General features: G+C 46.5%; 2 protein-coding genes across 3 annotated transcripts in view; both read right to left on the reverse strand.

Moving 5' to 3' along the window:
• The window catches only part of PIK3CD (phosphatidylinositol-4,5-bisphosphate 3-kinase catalytic subunit delta), a 59,231-nt gene extending 54,368 nt beyond the window's left edge, over positions 1-4,863 (reverse strand). The window contains exon 1 of the mRNA XM_056330551.1: positions 4,732-4,863. The gene's annotated coding sequence lies outside the window, so the exon portion shown is untranslated. The remainder of the gene's footprint in view (positions 1-4,731) is intronic.
• Positions 4,864-5,312: 449 nt separating this feature from the next.
• TMEM201 (transmembrane protein 201) overlaps positions 5,313-19,182 on the reverse strand; it is a 29,240-nt gene continuing 15,370 nt past the window's right edge. Inside the window, exons 7-11 of one of the 2 annotated variants that reach the window (XM_056330559.1) lie at positions 13,664-13,881; positions 11,825-11,896; positions 10,540-10,962; positions 10,045-10,176; positions 5,313-9,593 (exon numbers count right to left, since the gene is read on the reverse strand). In XM_056330559.1, coding sequence (XP_056186534.1) covers positions 9,496-9,593; positions 10,045-10,176; positions 10,540-10,962; positions 11,825-11,896; positions 13,664-13,881 — 943 coding nt within the window. In that variant the 3' untranslated portion in view covers positions 5,313-9,495. The remainder of the gene's footprint in view (positions 9,594-10,044; positions 10,177-10,539; positions 10,963-11,824; positions 11,897-13,663; positions 13,882-19,182) is intronic. The other variant, XM_056330560.1, reaches the window with a different exon arrangement.

Below are 19,182 nucleotides of genomic sequence, written 5' to 3' on the forward strand. Positions count from 1 at the left end.
CCCTCACCACCCCCCGCCGGGACACAGAGGCCCCTCATGCCGTCACAGCACCCACGGCCAGGACGCAGAGCCCCCTCACCACCCCCCGCCGGGACACAGAGGCCCCTCATGCCGTCACAGCACCCACGGCCAGGACGCAGAGCCCCCTCACGGCACCTGCCCCTGGGACGCAGAGCCCCCTCACCCCCCCCCCGCCGGGACGCAGAGCCCCCTCACGGCACCCACACACACAGAGGCTGCTGTGGGAGCCCCAAACAACCAGCACTCACCCCACCTGTCCCCTGGCAGCTCGCAGGTGGCCCTGTGCCACAAGTGGCCCCTGCACCAGGCCCAGTTTCCACAGAAGCAGCCACCTCGCAGCCAGCACAAGCTGGGCAGCCCCATGAGAGCCCCAGCACCCGCAGAGAAGGTTCTAGGCCTCGTTAGTGCAGACAAGCTGCAGCTGCAAAAGCTCCCAGGTGCCGGGCAGCTGCCCTGCGCACCGCACCCCCCCACACCTGAGGGAAATCATTCTCTGACCCTTCAGAAACTAAAGCAGCTGTTACCCCCCCCCCCAGGAGAGAGTATTCCACATTGCAAAAAACCCAAAGAAAGAGAGAAGCCTTCTCAAACAGCCGCTTTTGGGCCCCGGGTGGGCTGGCCATACTGTGGCCCTTACTGTATCCGCACAGGAGGGTGCAATCAGTACAGTTAGGGTGACCCAGACACCCTGCTGAGAACCTGCAGGTTACAGGAAACCAGCAAGGAGCACCCAGAGACCCCCGGTGCACGCAGCCGGAGCAGCACCCAGAGACCCCCGTGCACGCAGCCAGCCTCCAGCCCCACACACCACCTCCCCGAGGAGCCAGGGTGGCTCCAGCAGGGCTCTTGGCAAAGCCCAGGAGGGAGAAGCACAGGTGTTTGACTGGCACTGAGCCTGCCGGAGGAAAAGGCGCTTCCCTGAGTGTGTGACTGTTGATTCTGCAGTAGCTGAATCAGCGACCAGAAGCTGTACTAACTGGCAATACATTCAATGAAATAAGAATTCCCCAAGTCAAGACTGTTTGCCTGCAAAGGAGACCCCTTGCACTGGGCCTTTACCTGAGACGCGGAACACGAGGAAATCCCTTTCTTTAGGATTTGGGGCTGGAGTGCAATGGAGGCAAAGCCAGGGTGCCTGTCCCAGAGGCACTACAGCTAAGGCCACAGGGAAAACCCTGAGCAAGTCTCCTCCGAGATTCAGTTTCTTTCTACTTCAAGCTCTTGAGATCCATGTACGAAAGTGCACACACGCACACAGAAAAGCAGACACTTCCACTCTTCGCCAGTTATCTACGCAACAGAGAAAGTGAGGGTCCAGGTCCATCTCACAAAGGCTGGCTACACCATACTCTGAAGGCAGGACAGCACAATTAGTTTACACCTGAAGGCATAATGAGTCTAAAAGTTCACACATAAGCACAACCAGTTCATGTGCGACAGCGAAGTTACTTTATGCGTGAGCAAACAACTGTTATTTAATACCTGACCAAATAGTTAGTTAATGCATGAGCACACAGTAAATTTCATGCATGACTCTGGAAATCTTCACATTTACATATTACCTATCATGGAATAGGAAGGAGAAGTACCAAAAGAAGAAATACTGGGTCTGTACTAATTCTAGCTATACTGTGCCCTGAAGGCAATTCTATTTGAATCAAAACAATTATCCAAGAAAAACAATTTGTTCTTCATACGCACACCTCCATTCATTATTTTAGAACAAAATGGGAGTCCTTTAGAAGGAAACGGGTATTACTCTTTCAAGCTCCAAAGAGTAAGGTCTGTTTTACGGGAGAGACAAACATCAGCTGAAACATCATCATACTCCAGAACCTGCACATGGTGCTTCGCTGATAAAAGCACCTGCAAGAAGCACACACAGAGAAAGTCAGACTTTCAGAAACCCTACCTATTTTCCTAATTCTGTGCACAGTGGAATTAAACGGGAGTGCAGAGCTCAAACTTAATACCCAAAATTCAGCAGCTGTAGTTTCACATACATGTACTGTTCACCTATGCTCTAAGGCACAGCAGGGATGTAAAAAATGTGCCAAAACAGAACAGGACCATGTGTTATTTACAACAAAACACCTAGAACAATTTGTTTCAATTGCATACAGGCTTACCACCATCTTCAAGATGCAACAATTTTACATACTTGCATTCTACTTTGGTACTGAACTGATTTTATAACCAAAGGTCAAATACGTTTTTTTCAGGTATAGCAAGTGGTTTAGTGTTCAAGATTATCAGGAGCTACATGAAAAATGAGACTAAATGAAAACAAAGCAACCTGAAAAATTGTAAACCTGCGGCATCTTTAACACATTGGTGTTCCTTAAGAACAACAGTAAAGTTGTTGCCCCAAGTAAATCTACTGGTATTTCCAGCACTGTTTGTATCATGTTGCTAGAAGTTAGTGACCTTCAGAATCACTTTGCAAGTATAAGAAAGTATAAAATAACAGCTACAAAACTGGATTTAAGTTGCACCTTCTTTCAAGGATCATGAAGGAAGCTTCAAACTAGTTTAAGTGCCTTCTGAAGCCACAACTCTTAGTAAGTACTATTTATTAAACAAGTCATAAAATAAAACATCCAAGTAGTGCTGCTCCTCACATAACGGTGATTGAACTCTTCCTTCCCTTAAACTTAAAACACAGTTCGTACTAGAAGCGTATTTTGTCTCTGAATCCTTATTTTTGAGGTAAAAGCATAGAAACTACTTTGAAATCAAAACAGGGAAAGATCCTTATGTAAGTAATTACAGCATCATTTGTAAGAAACGTGTTAATGAACATATGGAAACACATCTAATAAGCATCGTATGAAGTGTATGACAAATCCCAGGTAGATTCACTTTAAACACAGACCCACGAGATTCCCAGTATTACTCCAAAAATCTTTGTGTTTTGGGGTTTTTTCCTATACATACCACCCCCCACCCCCACCAAAACAAGCAGTACCACATACACTGCTTTTCCCGTAGACCCGTAAAGAGAAGCTACAAAATGAGGTTAAGGGCAGCGGGCCGAACTGGTGCCCTGCAGAAGCGAGCCCCCCCGCCCGGAGCAGCGCTGCGCCAGCCCTGGCCCCCCGCGGCCCCAAGGGAACGGGCCGCCCCCTCCCCAGCCGCCCCCCGGGCGCTGCCGCGGGCCGCGCGGCTCTCAGCGGTCTCAGGGGGCTCGGGCAGCGGCCAGCGTGCCGAGGGCCACGGCCGCCCGCGGAAACACGCCGCGGTAAGGCGGGGGCTGCTCCGCCGGGCCTGGGGGCCGCCCGCCGGGCAGGCGCGGCTCGGGGCGGGCCCGCACAGCCGCGGCGACCGGCGCCAGGCGGGAGCTGGGCCGGCTGCTGCCGGGGGTCGCCTCGCCCCCGGCGCCTCCGAACCCCGTCGCAGCCGCCCCCCTGCCCCGCCTGGGCCCGGGCGCCACTTTGGCCCCGCCGCCCGAGCAGGGGGGGCCCGGCCGGCGGCGCCGGCAAGGGGCAGCGTGGCCGGTAGGGCCAGCGGAACACAGCGATTCCTACCGCTCGGCGAGGACAGATGGCAGCGCCCGGCGCGGCCTGGCCCGGGGCGCGGGGGAGGGGGGGGAGCGTCGCGGCCCGCGCCACAGCGCGCGCACCCCACGGGGGCCGCACTCGCGCGTGCACCGCGGCTCACCGAACGCTGCAAGACACATCCGCAGATAAGGGATTATTAAGCGGGATAACGTCCGTAATTTAATTAAAACACACGCCCTTCTTTGATGAGTGTTTCTTTGAGCACCCTCAATTAATTAAAAAAAAAAAAAAAAAGTCAAAACCCCGCCACCAACCCTCAATTAACCACCCCCCCTATGACTCACTAGTCTGGAAGGAATCGGCTCCACTTTTCCAAAAGCTGGACCGAGCTAAGAAACAGAAGGAAAACACTGATGGCTACCAGGCTGTTGTCCTCAGTTTACAAAAATCAGCAACAGTAGTTCCATAGTGCGGGGGTCGGACAATGCTGTCACATCTCTCACTTTAAAAATACGGCACCGGTCTTTGAACAGAAAACTTTCACTGGGCTGGATGGAAATATTTCAGTTTTTAAGCATGAAACATCCCTACTGGTTATAACAAATCTGCCAACAGCAGGAGGAGGAAGCTCTTTGATGGAACACAGAAGACTGACCTGTATGACCACAGTTTAGTTCTTTTTCCGCTAGCCCTGTGTACAGGAAAAGAAAGTAAACAGAACACCACTGCTGAAAATAAAACCAGACTGCAGAGCCAAACAAGTCTCTTAGCACTGGAAGAAGAGGGGGAGAAAGGAGGAGCGTCTGAGATACGCATCCCCTCCTGCACAGCAACGCACAGAACTTCTCCAGGTATTTCAAGACAAGACACAATGCATTGCCAGGTCTTAAAGTAGCAGCACATTTTAACAAAGTAAAACATGAGTCATGGAAGCATAAACGAGGAAAACTACAGCCTTTGAAGACTGTGATTAGAAAGCCTACATCTAAAAGCTTATGCCACCTGTCTTTCAATTTACATTACAAAACAAAAACATAAAGACCACAAAATAACACATAAAAGCAAAATCCTGGAAAGCCTCTCGGCCCCCAGCTCACAAAGAAAAAAATCCCTTAAGTGCCAAATGAGTACATATAACCGGACCACCCCAACACCTCGCGACAAACTCTGGGGCGTCACTGAATGTCCCTTACATGTGCCCAGTACTCACCCACATAATCCTCTTGGCTTTCTTGCCGACATAGGCACGTTTGGGAGAGGACCGGATGAGGACCAAAGCACCTGCATTCAGTACCTCACTTACACCCCTCCTCCCTGCCTACCAAAGTCCTGAAAAACCAGACGAAATAGTGCTGGTGTTCTCACACGACCCTACAGTCATCAGCTGATGTCAAGGGTTCTAAGGAAACAGGTATGTCAGTGACAGTCCCTACCCTACAGGAGTTTGAGACAGCAAGGCAAGGTCCCTGTGGGGGTGCAGCTGCATCCGGGGAGAAGTTCAGAACATCAGTTAATGGCAGGAGACGACTTGCCTTGTAATTGATGGAAAGCCTTCAAAGCATTAACAACGTACTTCCCCTTCCCCTTCCATCTCCGAATCATGGTCATGAGCTTCTCCTTGCTTTGGGGAAGCTCAGAAAGCTTTCTGCTTTTCTCTTTGTTTTTGCTAGCTTTAAAAGAGCGAAGAGATCAAAGTTAATTTGACCAGACAATGCACACCCAAACACAAATACTGTCCTCCCTTTCCACCCAGAATATTTAGCTCCCCAGAAACAGAATCAGACTAGGCCAAAAACTTATCCCTTTTTATTTTTTAAAGAAAAATATTCCTCTTTAAACACAGCATGAACTAAAAACCTCTGAGGAACAGCTTTTCCTCCCTTGGAGCACATTTAACTAAACTGTACAGTGTTTGAGCTCCCCAAACAAGTATACACACGTGACATACAGTCTCTTTCACGGGAAGTAAGGTTTAGGACTCAGAATTATTGTTCTCACCCTTCTCTAGATACCCATTCCATCCAGAAGTACTCTGTCCCTTACTCCCACCCCAAGGACACAGTGATGGTAACTTCTGGATGCAATGTATATTTAAAAAACAAACGAAAGTAAGTATTGGCCAAATTGGCCCTTTCTAGCCTTCTAACAAAAGTCTGTGAGAGAGGTTGAGACCATAGTTATTTCAAGGAACGGTGCTTGGAAGAAAAAAATATAGCAGCATCCACAGGCAACACAAGCCCTTCATCCCAACTGCCTTGTTTTAAGGAACCCAGTCAGTTCAGCAGTGTTTTACAGATGTTCCCATCACCCAAGAGGGAGTAGGAATAAAACATTCACAGGCCAAGTCTGTTGCTTGCACAGACAGCCTACAATTCAGGAATCTGGCCTATGTATGCCAGCAATGAGGTTTTTATCCCACATTGCCACAGTGACCAATATCACGTCTAAGACTTTATGTAAAAAGATATGACAGAAATCAGCAACTCATTCTACCAACTCTCTCCAACCCATTAGATAGGTACATGCATAGCATTTGTCCCATCTGCCAAACTACCCAGACTGCGGAACTGGAACCAGACTCTAAAATCCAAATTCTTTCTAGTTCAGAACAGCAAAATCATCTGAAGTCTCTGTGAGGCCTCAGAACATGCCTAACAAGCCTGTATCCGAAGAAAAAGTACCGGGGCATTTTCAAGGGAAGGTAGGTCATGGAAAAGGTCTGGAAATGGAGCCCATTTATATCCCACCTGATCATTAATTGTTAGAGTTATTAAGTAACTCACATCTTTATCAGATCATTTTTTTAAAGATCTTTTCCACTCCATACACTCCAACAGATTTTACAGTAGGAAAAATATTAGAAAAATAAAATTTCACCCCTGAACAACACTGTATGAAGATCAACACCATCAGTCACAAAGATTTTTACAGGGGGACCAGATAGTCTTTTGTTTCCTCCAAACCAGCTTCACATAGAAAACAGCAGCAAGATAGACACAGTATCTAAGAGCTAGATTAAGGCCAACAATATAAAGACAAACATGGGCTCAGATCCTTTGAAATGAAGAAACCCTCCAAATGTTATTATACATATGCATGCACACGTGCACGTGCGCACACACATGTATACTCGTGTGTACTATTCAAGCGAAGGCTTCACAGCTGTGAAAGCACCACTGGAGAGTGTTCTAGCACCAGAATGAAAAAGTTGGTTGTCTTCCCTCTTCAGCAATAAAATCCAAAGTCTTTATCTTGCTTTGGACAAAGTCACCAAATACCCTTCCAAGAACAGTTTCAGTGAGCAGATTCAGAAGTGCTGTGACAGGTTTAAGTGTTCCTGTTCTGGAATATGGTCAAGAAGAGGTGTGTTTGGAGGCTGCAGCTCCTTGGATGCTGGAAAGGAGGAGAAAATTTGTATTGCAATCTGGTAGAGACAGAGACCAGCTTGGGCTCCAGGTGAGTGCAATGGTAAAACTCAGGGCAGACTGGAAGGTGAAAGTGGAAAGTTTGCATACATGAAGTCACAGTGCACATCTGTTGGCATAATAAAGACAAGCAAACCCACAGCGTTTTCTGGCAGGTTTGTCTCTGTATAGGAGGCCCCTGGGTATGCTGGAAGTTAGGACAAGGATCTGTGAATGGGATGTCACACACTGCACCAGGACATCATGACACTCAGACAGCAGAGTCTAAACAAAAGCTTGTTAAGTTGGTCTGCTAGCACCTTGCCTATACACACGCTCAAATGAGCCTGCAGAAGCCTGTAAAAGGGGCAAAAATCTCTTAACAGCTTGGTTATGGGTCCAGTTTGGCTACAAGTAACAATTCATGCGAGTTACAAAAGAAGTAATCATCAACCTGCAGTACATCTTTCTGCTGCAGGTCTCTATCCTGGATCTAGGCTTTTGTGCATGAGGTGCTGGCTGTGCAGCCCTTTACCAACACCCTAAACAGGCTGAGAGAAAGGTGCAGAGTCAGGAATGACACCTCTGCAGTCTCTCAGATCAGCACCTGTGTTAGAAGAAGCAGAGTAGGCCACGAGCAGCCCTCGCTAACAAGGGAGGATGGGGAGCAGCTGCTGAAAGCGAGCTGCTAAAACAATGCAGGAAGAAATGGAAGAGATAAAGAGAGACTTAATTGTTCAGTGCTTGAATCACCTGCAGTAAAGCCCCATTTAATCCGTCATACATGCTGATGAGAGTCAGGCCATCACTCACATGATGTACTGAGACTGTGTAGGAACTCAATTAGCACATGCAAGAAACAAAAAATGAAGTGAAAAGAAAGGTGATTGACACTTCGAGGCATGAATTTCAGGTTCAGAGCAGGGAATTACCAGCTGAGATACACTTTGTTTCTGTGCACATGCAAGAAGACTACAATAGAGGGAACAGCAGCAGAACTGAAAGGGAGTAAAAGACACAGTAAGCATAACACTAATTCAAGATGCAAACACAGGACAACAGGGTGAGAGAAAGAGAAAAGAAGTTTGAGGTAAAGGAGCCCAAAGGAAGAGACAATAGCAAAACTCTTAAGAGTCAGTCCTACTTCAGGAACTATGCAGCTAACGTCAGTTGGCTCTCACCAGGTACCCCTAACATGTTGGTAAATCTCTCTGTACTTGGGATTTAAGAATCAAAACATCAAGATCAAGGTATTTGTTGTTTTTCCCCAAGATGCACTAAGTGACTTTGAGTATTTAGCATGATACTCTAAACGGCCCCTGAATTCTAAGCTATGCTGAAGACTCACCCAAAAGCAGAAGTGCCCAAATTATAAACGGCTTTTGAAAATCTAGGGCTGCTTCCTTTGGGTTAGAAAAAAAAAGAACCTGTCCGGAAGGCTAAACTGTCCAAAAGCAGGTCTGGCATTTCTCACTGAAAGCACCTTGGCATTTAACTAAGTAAGAAATATCTTAAATGGTTGCTCAGCAAATCCCAGTATCAGATTGAGGCATTAGGTTTCTGGATAAATGTATACAGACAGCTCCTCATGTATTTTCTAAATAGAACAGATTTGTGCGATTTACAGCAAGAACAAGCTATGCCACTCACTGCTTCAGTGAAACCACCAGCAGAGTTGTGAGCTGAAGCCCTTTGGCTACAGTGCAAAACACACAGGGATCCTTTCCTATAACAGAATTAATTGTAACAGAATTAATGCCTCCTAGGTAAAGCACGGTTTCCTCTTTCTAATGCAAACCACAAAAATGTCTGTCTGGGGTTTGCGCATACCTACAGCAACACAGTGCTGGCTGGAGGATGTACAGACAAAGTTTCTGAGAACCAGCATGACCAGAATGGCAACTGGCAAAAGCAGCCTCAGGGCACAGCCCAGGTTGGAAGCACATGGACATAAAAGATGCAAGAATATGACAGAGCAGCCAAGGTCACCCATGCGCTTAGGCAAGCTTAAGGCAACTCGAGAAAATTCACTGATAATTTAGAGGAGAGTGCCAAAGGGAAGAGAGAAGAGGAACCACTGGGCAAAGAGGCTGGAAACACTGTGACAGCAACCAAAGCCCAGCACCAGCTACTACGCCATCCCCCTCTTCTCCAGCTCATTTGTTCTAATTCTCCTCATTTTACCAGCACCATCAGCACAAGGTTAATACGTCCGAAAGAAGAGCTGGGGATAGGTTCCCAAAAATGTAGCTTGCACATTTTCAGGCTTGTGTCTCAGGTCAGTTCCTTTGAAAGAAAGCACGTGGGCCACTTGACTGGCCTCTTGCTTTGAACTGGAGCTTTCTGGGAATTCTGCCTGCCACCTCCAGGGACAATCCTGGGATATGTTCTAGCTGGAAGTGATGGCAGCAGCTACCTGCATTCCTTGTCAGGACAGTTGAGCATACAGTAGTTTTTTTAAAAAACAGCATGCACCAGTGGCATGGCCATTAGACATGAAGCCATGGTTGAATTCTTCTTGTCTCCTCAGAAGCAGGTGGAACCAGAAAGAAAGGGCGTGTTGGCACAAATCAGCGCAGGCTCCGGTAGACATAGGCTGATGTGAAGATAGCATTGACAGTCAGACTCACGGCTAGCAGACCTCGGAGAGTGGCATTACCAAAATGACCTTAGAAGGGGAGGACAACACAAAGAAAAAAAGGGAGGAGTAGAAAGAGATATTAAAGCATCAGTGAGATAAATAACAGCAAACATATGTTGTGCTCTTTCTCTCTCTTTGCCCAGCATTTTCACCATAAGCAGAAACTGCTGAAGCACTTTTCCTGTCAGGAAAGATTCCACTGCTCTCTTTGGTCCTATTTTCACCTCATTGCTCTTCTCAACACCCGCACCCCCACCCCTTTCCCTCTGTCTGAGTTTAGCACTCTGTCAGTATTCTTCAGACAGTCCAAAGAACGGGAACAGCCTTATTAAGGTCCTAGAACAGCAGGCAGAAGATCCATTTTGCTACTAGTTAGTTATTTGATCTCAGGACCGGATCACTACTGCAGCACAGGAAAGACCTCAGTTACCCTCACAGAAACGCTCAGACATGAAGCGCTCACACGGCTTGCACCTACCTCTCCAGCCTGCCAGATCTTCCCCTTTGGTAGTTGTGTCTACCACACAGGTAGATGAGTGTGATGAGTGATCCTCCTTTTTGATGGAATTATCGCTGCAAATACTGCCTCCTTCCATAGCAGATCTCCTATCTGCAAGAAGAGAAAGACACGAAAATTCAGAAGGCACCAGTGGAAGCCAAAAGTAGCAGAAGTTACTAGACTAAAGCTAAAAGTTAGTAATGAATTGCCTGGTAAAACTGTGAAAGGATTGAGGACAGGGGCTGGAAACAAAAGGCAAATCTCACTGCTGTGCAGCAGAAGTTGCCTGCATGTTTGACTCATACACTGTCCATATCAGCATCACCACATTTGTGGTAAAAGGAGTTATCCTAACAAGGGTGGAGACAGTGGCAGCGGTATCCTTGCAGCAGCACTAAGTGAAAAAAGGACATCTGTTTTGGCAGACAAGGCTCTCCAGGCCACTGCATTCTTAAAAGTGCTTTGGTAGCTCACCAGTCATCACCACCCGGGTTTTTCCTGAAGCTTTCCCATCTATCGCGTGGCCTAGATGATGCATGGCTTTGCTTGCAAGCCAGCTCCTTCCTACAAATGCATTTCCAGGAGTGCAGCAGGCTGCAAGCATACCATGCATTCCCCGCTCGCTGAGGTTCTTCTTTGGAAAGGAGGGCAACTCGGTGGCAAAGATGTTGCTGTCAGAGTGGGTGTGCTCCTCTGAGCTAGTTGGGGTGAGCAGTGCCTCATTCTGAGATGGGAAAAGCAGCAGTTTCTGGCCTTTCAGGTTCAGGCGGGCTGGGCTGATGAGAGGCCGGCGGTACCGCAGGGAGCCTGAGCTGGACGTCACAGAGCCAGCCACAGACGGTGCTGGAGAGGGGATGCGGGAGGGAGCACAGCTGCCCGACAGCAGGGAGAAATGCTCTGAAATGGAAACGTTGCCGAAGAGAAAAACAACGCGGTTATAGTCCCAATAAAATAGGCAGTTTTCTTTCACAATTCTACAAGAAAAGGGAACGGGAGTTGCAAACATCCAACATATCTGGTACTAAAATTCTTTATTCATTTGAGTCCCCACACTGCAAGACACGGAGAAATTCTACATGCACTTTGGTATGCTCAGGAATGACTTTGACTAGAGATGGGTTTACCAGGAGCCAGGTGAGCTCTCTCTCTGCTCAGCTGTGTCCATTCAGGAGAGCCTGCATTACACAGCCTGTTCTGCAGGTAAATTAACTATTCTGGCATGTCCTTTTAAAGGCTGTTGGGAAAGTGCATCAGGATGCGAGGAGGTTTGCACAGCAGCATTAGCCCAGGCTGCGACTGCATTTCCAGCAGCAAAGACTTAAGCAGAACAAACAGCCAAAGGGTCCATTTGGGGTCAGGAGGACAACAGACAGGTCACTGGAGGACATGGGAGCAAAAGGGGCTGAGCAGACAGGGTAGCCAAATCAGCAGTTCCTTGGGCTGGGAAAAGACGAACAGTTTGGAAGTCTCCTATCCAAGCAGTCTCAACTCAGCTGTAGAGCAGGGGAGGGATCCTTGCTTTGTCTCACTGATCTCACTGTGAGCTCTCCCAGGGAGAAGAACCCCAACACATACAGCACTGTATCTTAATGCAATCCCACTCTTAGTTGTAACTCTCTCTGCAGCATTTCTAACTGCAAAACTGACATTTTCACTGAGATGTGAGCAGGGGGGAAAGAACTAAACTTGGATCGTGTGTTTCAACCCACTCACTGCAAATCCCACAAAGACAGTTGCTCCGGAAGGCCTAGTGCATCACCTGATGTGGGAGATTCCTTGGACTGAGACGACTGCGAGGCTGGTCGACTTCCACTGAACAAGTAGCCAGAATCTAAAAAGAAAAAATGAAACAGTTTTAACCCAGCTAGCTCAGGTACTGGAGGTCTATCCTTCAGAAAAGTAACTGCATCATCCTATTGCCAGCCTCGGAAGGTGATGGGTGGTAAATGCAGGCAGGAAAAATGTCCCTGTTTTCCTGCGCAGGCTATATGCCAGCATCAGAATAATCCATGTTTCCCAGCTGCAGCCCAAAACCAAATTAAGACATCTTGCCCCAAAATGCCTGAAATGAAGAGTCTAAGTTCCTTTAGTGGGCCCCTTCTTCCCCTCACTTACAGAGTCCAGAGGGCTCTGCAGGTTCAGAACACTACTGCTGCTCTGACCTGCTGTGAAGCCTCTGGAGCTTGGGATATGTGACACAACCCACCAGGACCTTTATCCTGCTCCGAGTTGCTCTTTGCCTTCAAGGGACAGTGAAGGCTGCTGTTCAGCAAAGACTTAAGGGGAGCTTATGAAAAGACAGAAGAAAGAAAAGAGCTAAGCTTGCAGGGAGACTTACAGCTCAAATTATACTTGGAAAGGGTTCTGCCCAACAGCGCAGACGCCGTCCTGTTCACTGGGCACTACTCTGGGACTCTTCAGCTTCAAGACCATACCTCTTCTCAAGAACCCTCTCCTCTGATTTCAAATAATAGCAGACTACCTCTAGCTTTTAAAACAAGTGCACACAAAACCACGCTGCTGGTTTATTACTGGGCGCAACTGCTCCTCTCCAGTACCAGGTTAAAAGACAAATGTTTACAAGCAGTAGATCTGCAAACTGTCTGACTGCCAGAGGGAGCTGAGACCTGGAGGCCATAGCCAGACGGGCTGGGGTGTACCTAGCTGCTGCCTTACGCCTCCGTGCCAGTGCATTTGTCACTGCAGAACTGGCTTACAGTAATTTATCTAATGTTGCATAGGAGTAGATGACAAGTATGCACACAATTTAGTTGCTGTGATGTGAAGGCAGCAACAGCTTCCAAAGGTGGTAACTTCTTCACCTGCTCCTAGTAAAGCTGCTAGATAACGTCTGAGTAACTCTGGCCTTCTGGTAATCAGTTAGGGACAAGGGAAGGCTTAGCTTTCCTTGGATGTAGAACAGCGTTAACGCTATTTCCCATCTGTTAGTTTCAAGCACAGCAAAACAGAGGGCTTATTGAGTTACTGGGAGAGAGTCTTTCCTTAGGCCTATAAATCTTCCCCAGATCACACAAAGCCCTTAGAAACAAAAGCAAATTTGCTTTCTAAAGCAGCTTCAACAGTTGGGCTAATGTGTATCAAATCCAGACTCAGGGAAGAGCCTGCCTTCAGCTCTGCTCCTTTCAGTGAGAAAATCAAACTACACAAAGCAACTAGAGGGAAGGGAGCAACTGCTCTTGCCTGATCAGTTATCCCCATGCTCCCAATCGCTTCCTAAAAGCTGCTCTTCTCCATCTTCCATGTCCAACCGCTCCTTCTGTCTCTCTCCCACACACAGCCTTGTAGCTTGTGCCATACTGCCACAAACGCCTGGAGAAGCCTCTGGCTTTCAGCAAACCCACAGCAGGCAAGCACTCGGTGAGACTTTTTGTTTCACCAAGATGGAAGTGGTGTGCTGCATGATTTCTTAATGCCAAAACCAAAATTACCAGTGCTGGATGCTCCTCTGCACCACAGAAGCAGCCATCCTTAAACAGGACTGTAACGTGGATACATCGCAGCCCATTTCCTTCTGAAGGTACAATGGTACTGCTCCACTGTCATTTCCATTGGGCCAGAAAATTTCACACACACTTACCTGCCCTGGCCAAGGAGGGGATGGTACCCAGCGAGAGCGCCCTGTTGAGACGACCAGGAAGAGAAGAAGAAGAAGTCCTGCGTGGGGACCTGAAGAGCTGTTGGTTTGTCAGTTGGAGAATGCTGGGTGGTGTTGGGACAAAGAGAGATGTAGCAGAGGAAGGGAAGCCATTCCCAGTGCCGCCGGGAAAAAGAGTAATTGAATCCCCAGAAAGGTACCTGCAAATGACACGCATGACAAACATTTAGAAACGAGTACATTCCACTAACTACCTCTCTCAGTTGTACTTCTTACATGAACACTTGCTTTGTTACCAGGTTTGTACCAATTTTTCAGTGCAGGAGTGCATGATATGTAGAATGCTTAAGAGCTTACGGGAACGTTCCTACACCTTTAAAACTGGGGAATGAAGAACTGTTCAAGCTCATTTAAATTTCTGTGCACCAATCTGTCCCACAATACGGTGTGGGAAAAAAATGGTGGAACAGTTTAGGAACTTGGGTGCAAATAGTCATAGTACCTCGGTTCTCTCCCTGGATAAGAAAATTACCCAGAGACCACCAGAATGCTTTATGGAGTCCAGATACACACAGGAACAACAACAGAGTACATCTTAAGTTCGTTATGTGCACATGCAAACAACATTCTTAGAAATGTCATGGCTGTGGGAAGCAAGTAGTTATCTACTATAGAGGAATGAAGCTGGGTTAATTAGCATTGATAATATACAGCTGTGGGCTGGCTTCAGGGGCGGCGGGTTCGCTGATCTAGACAAGGTGCAGGTGTGGCTGGTTCTGTTAAGAGGTTGGGCAGCCAAGGAAGAGAGAGCAGCTGAGGAAGATCAGAGAGAAGAGGCAGAACACATGCCCTGGACAAGGTGAGGCCAGGCCAGCAGAGGGACTGGCATGAAGAGTGTGTTGGTACGTGACGGTAAAAGACCTTGCTGCAGCTGGCTAGTTTTGAGAGTGCTGCGACAACCTACTAGTCTTATTGTGTTTAGAAACCAGAATCAACATCTTACCTCTAATGCTAGTAGGAATAAAAGTATTTTTATGGGTACCTAGATAAATATTTAGGCACAAGAGCTGTTTTACAACTAACCTTCAAATCTCTTTAATACATTTGTCTTTATTATACTTCTGTGAGGTAATGAAGACTCGCTACCCTCATTCTATTAGATGGGAAAGAAAAGCAAAAAGAAGCTAAGAGACCCTCAACGGTCACATAAAATTCCTGTGACTGAGAGACACAAACCTGCGTTTTTTCAACCCTAAACTGCGGCCTCAACCATCACATTTTCCTTTCTCTGCATATCATAATTAGCTACAAATATGTACTAACATAGCAACTCAGAGGGAACTGTGCTCCTGTAGCATACACTGCAGAAAGTGTCTTGCTTCTAGTGCGCAAAAGTCAATCTCTGTCACTGTGCCTGGAAAAAAATCAAATTGGCAATAACAATGGCTATTGTATTTCTAGGTCTATGAGTTGTTTTCAATGGGTTCCTTCCAAGTGAAAGAGTGGAGCTGCAAACAGCATGTCCAACTTGAGAATGCAAGATGATTGCTGACAAAACCTACTAAGGGTACCTGTACGAGTTAGCTTGAGTTTTAGGTACTACAGACATAAACTGACTTCTGTTCCACTGGTAAAATAATTGTCTGAGAATTTGTATTTTAAAGTTTTCACAGCTAGTACTGCCACAGTATTTCACGCTCATTTACCATATGCAAATAAACTGCTATCCAATTAATTTCTGATACCCCCGTTTCATCACCTACTTTTGCAGTGGTTTAAAATGTAAAAATCAACCTAAGCTGAACAATCTGTCAAAAACTCACTCTATTTTTACCTGCTTTCTATTCTTCCTTGTGATCACATACTGATCTTAGGCTCTGTGTACCATTTATTTGGCTACATTGCATCAGAAATGAGAAGTCAGATTTGGAGTCTCACTTGCATCCTCATACCATCAAAACGAGCATTCTAAGGAGGTCACAGCGTTGAAAGTACAGGCATTTTGTATTATTTTTAACAATTGAATAAAATACTTGAGAGAAAGTCTAGAATATGAATGAGATCTCTCAAGGATCTCCTGTAAGATTTTAGAGGTAATACACTTGTGTAAATAAGTCATGATGAAGTACTAACAAAGTATGAAGCGTATACATTTTAAAATGGAGATATCAGGCTCTGCAGCCAACAACCAAGCCACAACATTTGGAGGTTTAATCTAAATTCTGATGAAAACAGAGACAGATGAGAGCCACAGCATGGCTCCTCTTCTGTCAGAGGAAAGCCAGTAGTAAATCGGAGCGTGAATGAACATACGTATCTCAGTCTTGCACTGTGAGGCGATTTATGCACGCGCCATTCTCTCTTGGAGATTAAAGAGGTGATGCAGCAATATTATGCAGTGCTAGCGTGTCCAGAAGTAGTTAAGATTACAATTTAAAATATCTTATAAAACTACTTATCTGCTAGTACGAGGCAGACATCAACAATCCCGACCAGCTTAATCAGGCTGAACAACATCTGAGCCAACCAGCTTCCTGGTACTTGCAAGCAGGACATGCCTTTAACAGCGGCAAGGAACTCGTCAGTCTCGCAGCAGAAACTGCCCAACCTCTTCAGGTTCCAGAGGACCTGGGAAGGGTGTCATGCTTCGCAAACGTGCAGTCCTTTAGTGCACATAGATATACATTTGCCCCACCACATATTCAGATGTAAATAGCAGAGGTACATGTCCATCTCAGCTTTGTAAGAGAAAATGAATGGGAAAGGAAATTAGAAGTGCAGCTCAGGACTATGCTATGAATCATCAGAAGGACTGATGCCCACCACTCACTGTGCCATGTCTGTGAAGGGCCAAATCAGAGCGCCACCCGTGACCAACATAGCTCTTTTTTCCTAACTTTGCACCTTTTGTACCTTTGGGCTAAAGGATTCAACTTTACACAACTCCTTGCTGCAGTGGAAAACAGCTTATCTGACTTACTGGCTTTTGGTAGTTTTTCACTTAATGGGCTGGAAAACATTACAATCACTTATTGCTCACAACCACAACCTATTTCCTAGGATTTTAACTTTTTCAGATGAGATTTCCACAGGCTCTGCTGCTCAACAGCCCCACTTCTCAACCTCACCAGCTTAGTGCGGTCAGATACTCTGGGCAGCTGAGGAATCATTGGTCTTGCACCATCCAGAAAAGGAATTTTTCTGGTTAGCAAAGAAGAGCTGAAGAATATTAAGCACAGCATATTAATGCCTTAGGGCTGAGTGCTGACCAAAGAACGGCTTCAGTATTGATCCACTCCAAACAAAGTAAATTCCTCAAAAATGTGCAAAATCCTGTTCCTTTTCTATGCACTCTTCTTAGTGTTTGCCACTGTCACATCAAAGAGGGCTAGATGCTGCTAAAAAACAGGGGTGCTGCCATGGGAATGCACTTCATGCCTGAGAATGGTCAGCTGAACTAAAATTTCTTTCAGAAGCAGATAAAAAAAAGGCAAAGAGATCAAGAGGATCGTAAGGCAGGATGCAGACACATCACAGCCCTAGTCTGGAGCAGTGCAGCTGTGTCTTTGCGCTCAGACTACTGCACTGCTCCAAGCCATTTGTGCAGATGATAATAGTGGGTCTGCTAACAGTGGAAAAAGTAACCAAAAAAAGGAAGAAGGAGGAAGAAAAAAAAAGGGTGGGGAAAAAAAGAAAAAAAAAAAAAAAAAAAAAAAAGAGGCTCTGGAGTCAGACAGTTTGTGGAAATAGTCAGGGCCCGGAAGCCGTTTATTTCAGAACTTGGTATTGCGAACATCAAGAATTGGGTATCTTAATTAGTGTTTACAATTATCACAGCATTACTAGACATTTGGGCACAACTCTGCTACACAGATACGTTAGAAATAAACAAACAGCAGGTTAAAGAAGACTATCACATGGTATGGGACAGTACGCTGCCCTGAAGAAACACCTCCTGCCAGCAGAGCCTCCCCGTCCAGTCCCAATACCTCCCTCTTATCCAAAGACACCACCACACGTGTGTGCCTTTTTTATTCGCATTTCAACCCGAGATGCCGCATCACCCCTAGGACAGAGAGAGACATGGGAAAGCATGGTCAGGTCAGACTACAGGGCTGTAGATGGACCCACCCCCCTGTCGTGGTTTAACCCCAGCCGGTAACTAAATACCGGCTCTATCCTGGCTGAAACCAGGACATCCCACTATCAGTATGCGACCTAAGAAGGTCAGATGCAGTCAGCCAGGCAGTTTGCTGCACGTGCCCAGGTTTATCCACCTGCAGGCAGCCAGGGAACCACGTCTCAGTCATGGGGTAAGACATTTCCTCTGGACTTAAGGTCCCATCATAATTTAGCTATGCGTTACCCACTCATGCTGCACCATTTTCTCCAGGCAGCATGGACGCTGCTGCCCAGACTGCAGAAATAGCTCACTGTTGCTTTACTGCGGGCTGTAAGATCAGCATGTTTCTGTAAGCTGACACACAGAGTCACCTGTCTGGTCTGCTGCATCACATCACTTAGTGCCATAACCTGTGCCTCTGGTCAAGCTGATGGAGTCAGGAGCAAAGAGCAACATAGCAAACAGAAAACAGGAACAAGGGGAGGGGAGAATAATGCTAAAAAAGGGCACAGGTCTTAGATACATTAAGATTTAGATATGTGACTTAGAGACCTAGAAACTTTAGCTGCCAAGACTAAGGATTCTTTCCTCCTACACGTCGCCCTGCTTTGGATGAAAAAGGAAGGCTGAATTAGAGCTGAAAATGCTGCAGCTGCCAGGTCCTGCACCAACACCTTCTAGAGTACAGACAGATGTTTGGCAGCAATTTTGCCTTTCCTCCTAGCTTGTGGCCCAAAAGTAGGGGCAGCAGTGTATATGCTCATCCTATGCCTACAAAACCCCAGACCTGCTGGCATGACAAAAGTGTTCAGAGGACCCCTCCCCTGCCTGTGTATGCTATAGCTTTGGTCCCAAATGAGGCTTTACTTCAGGACTGAGTACTGCCCCTTTCATATGAGAACTCAAAGAGGCCCTAAATATACTTGCAGGTGACGGCACACCTGGAATCAACTGGCAGGTTATATGTGACAGCACACAATTTTAAAAGTATTTATTTAAAAACCAAAAAAAAGTCATATACCACAGCTCCCTGCTTTCACGAGTGGAGTCAGTCTGGAGCGATCAGCTGGCTATTAATTGTATAAATAATTTGTCTATAATACATCAATACATACTTTCTATAGTATCTAAGCATGATTATTAGCTTCACATAATTTCAGCATACTTGAAAAATATTCATAAAGCCAAAATAAAACACCACTACACTATTTTCGTATTCCGCTCTTGCCCTCACCCTCTGACACACCCAAGGTCAGTTCACTAGGGCATGCAAAGCACAGATGCAGGAAAGGAGGAGTTAATAGAAAGGAAAGAATTGGATATAAACATAGCATATTTAGAATTGTAAAGGGCCACAAAGGCATCAGTTTGCATGCAC

Source organism: Falco biarmicus, chromosome 3 (genome assembly GCF_023638135.1).
Source record: "Falco biarmicus isolate bFalBia1 chromosome 3, bFalBia1.pri, whole genome shotgun sequence".
Lineage (NCBI taxonomy): Eukaryota > Metazoa > Chordata > Aves > Falconiformes > Falconidae > Falco > Falco biarmicus.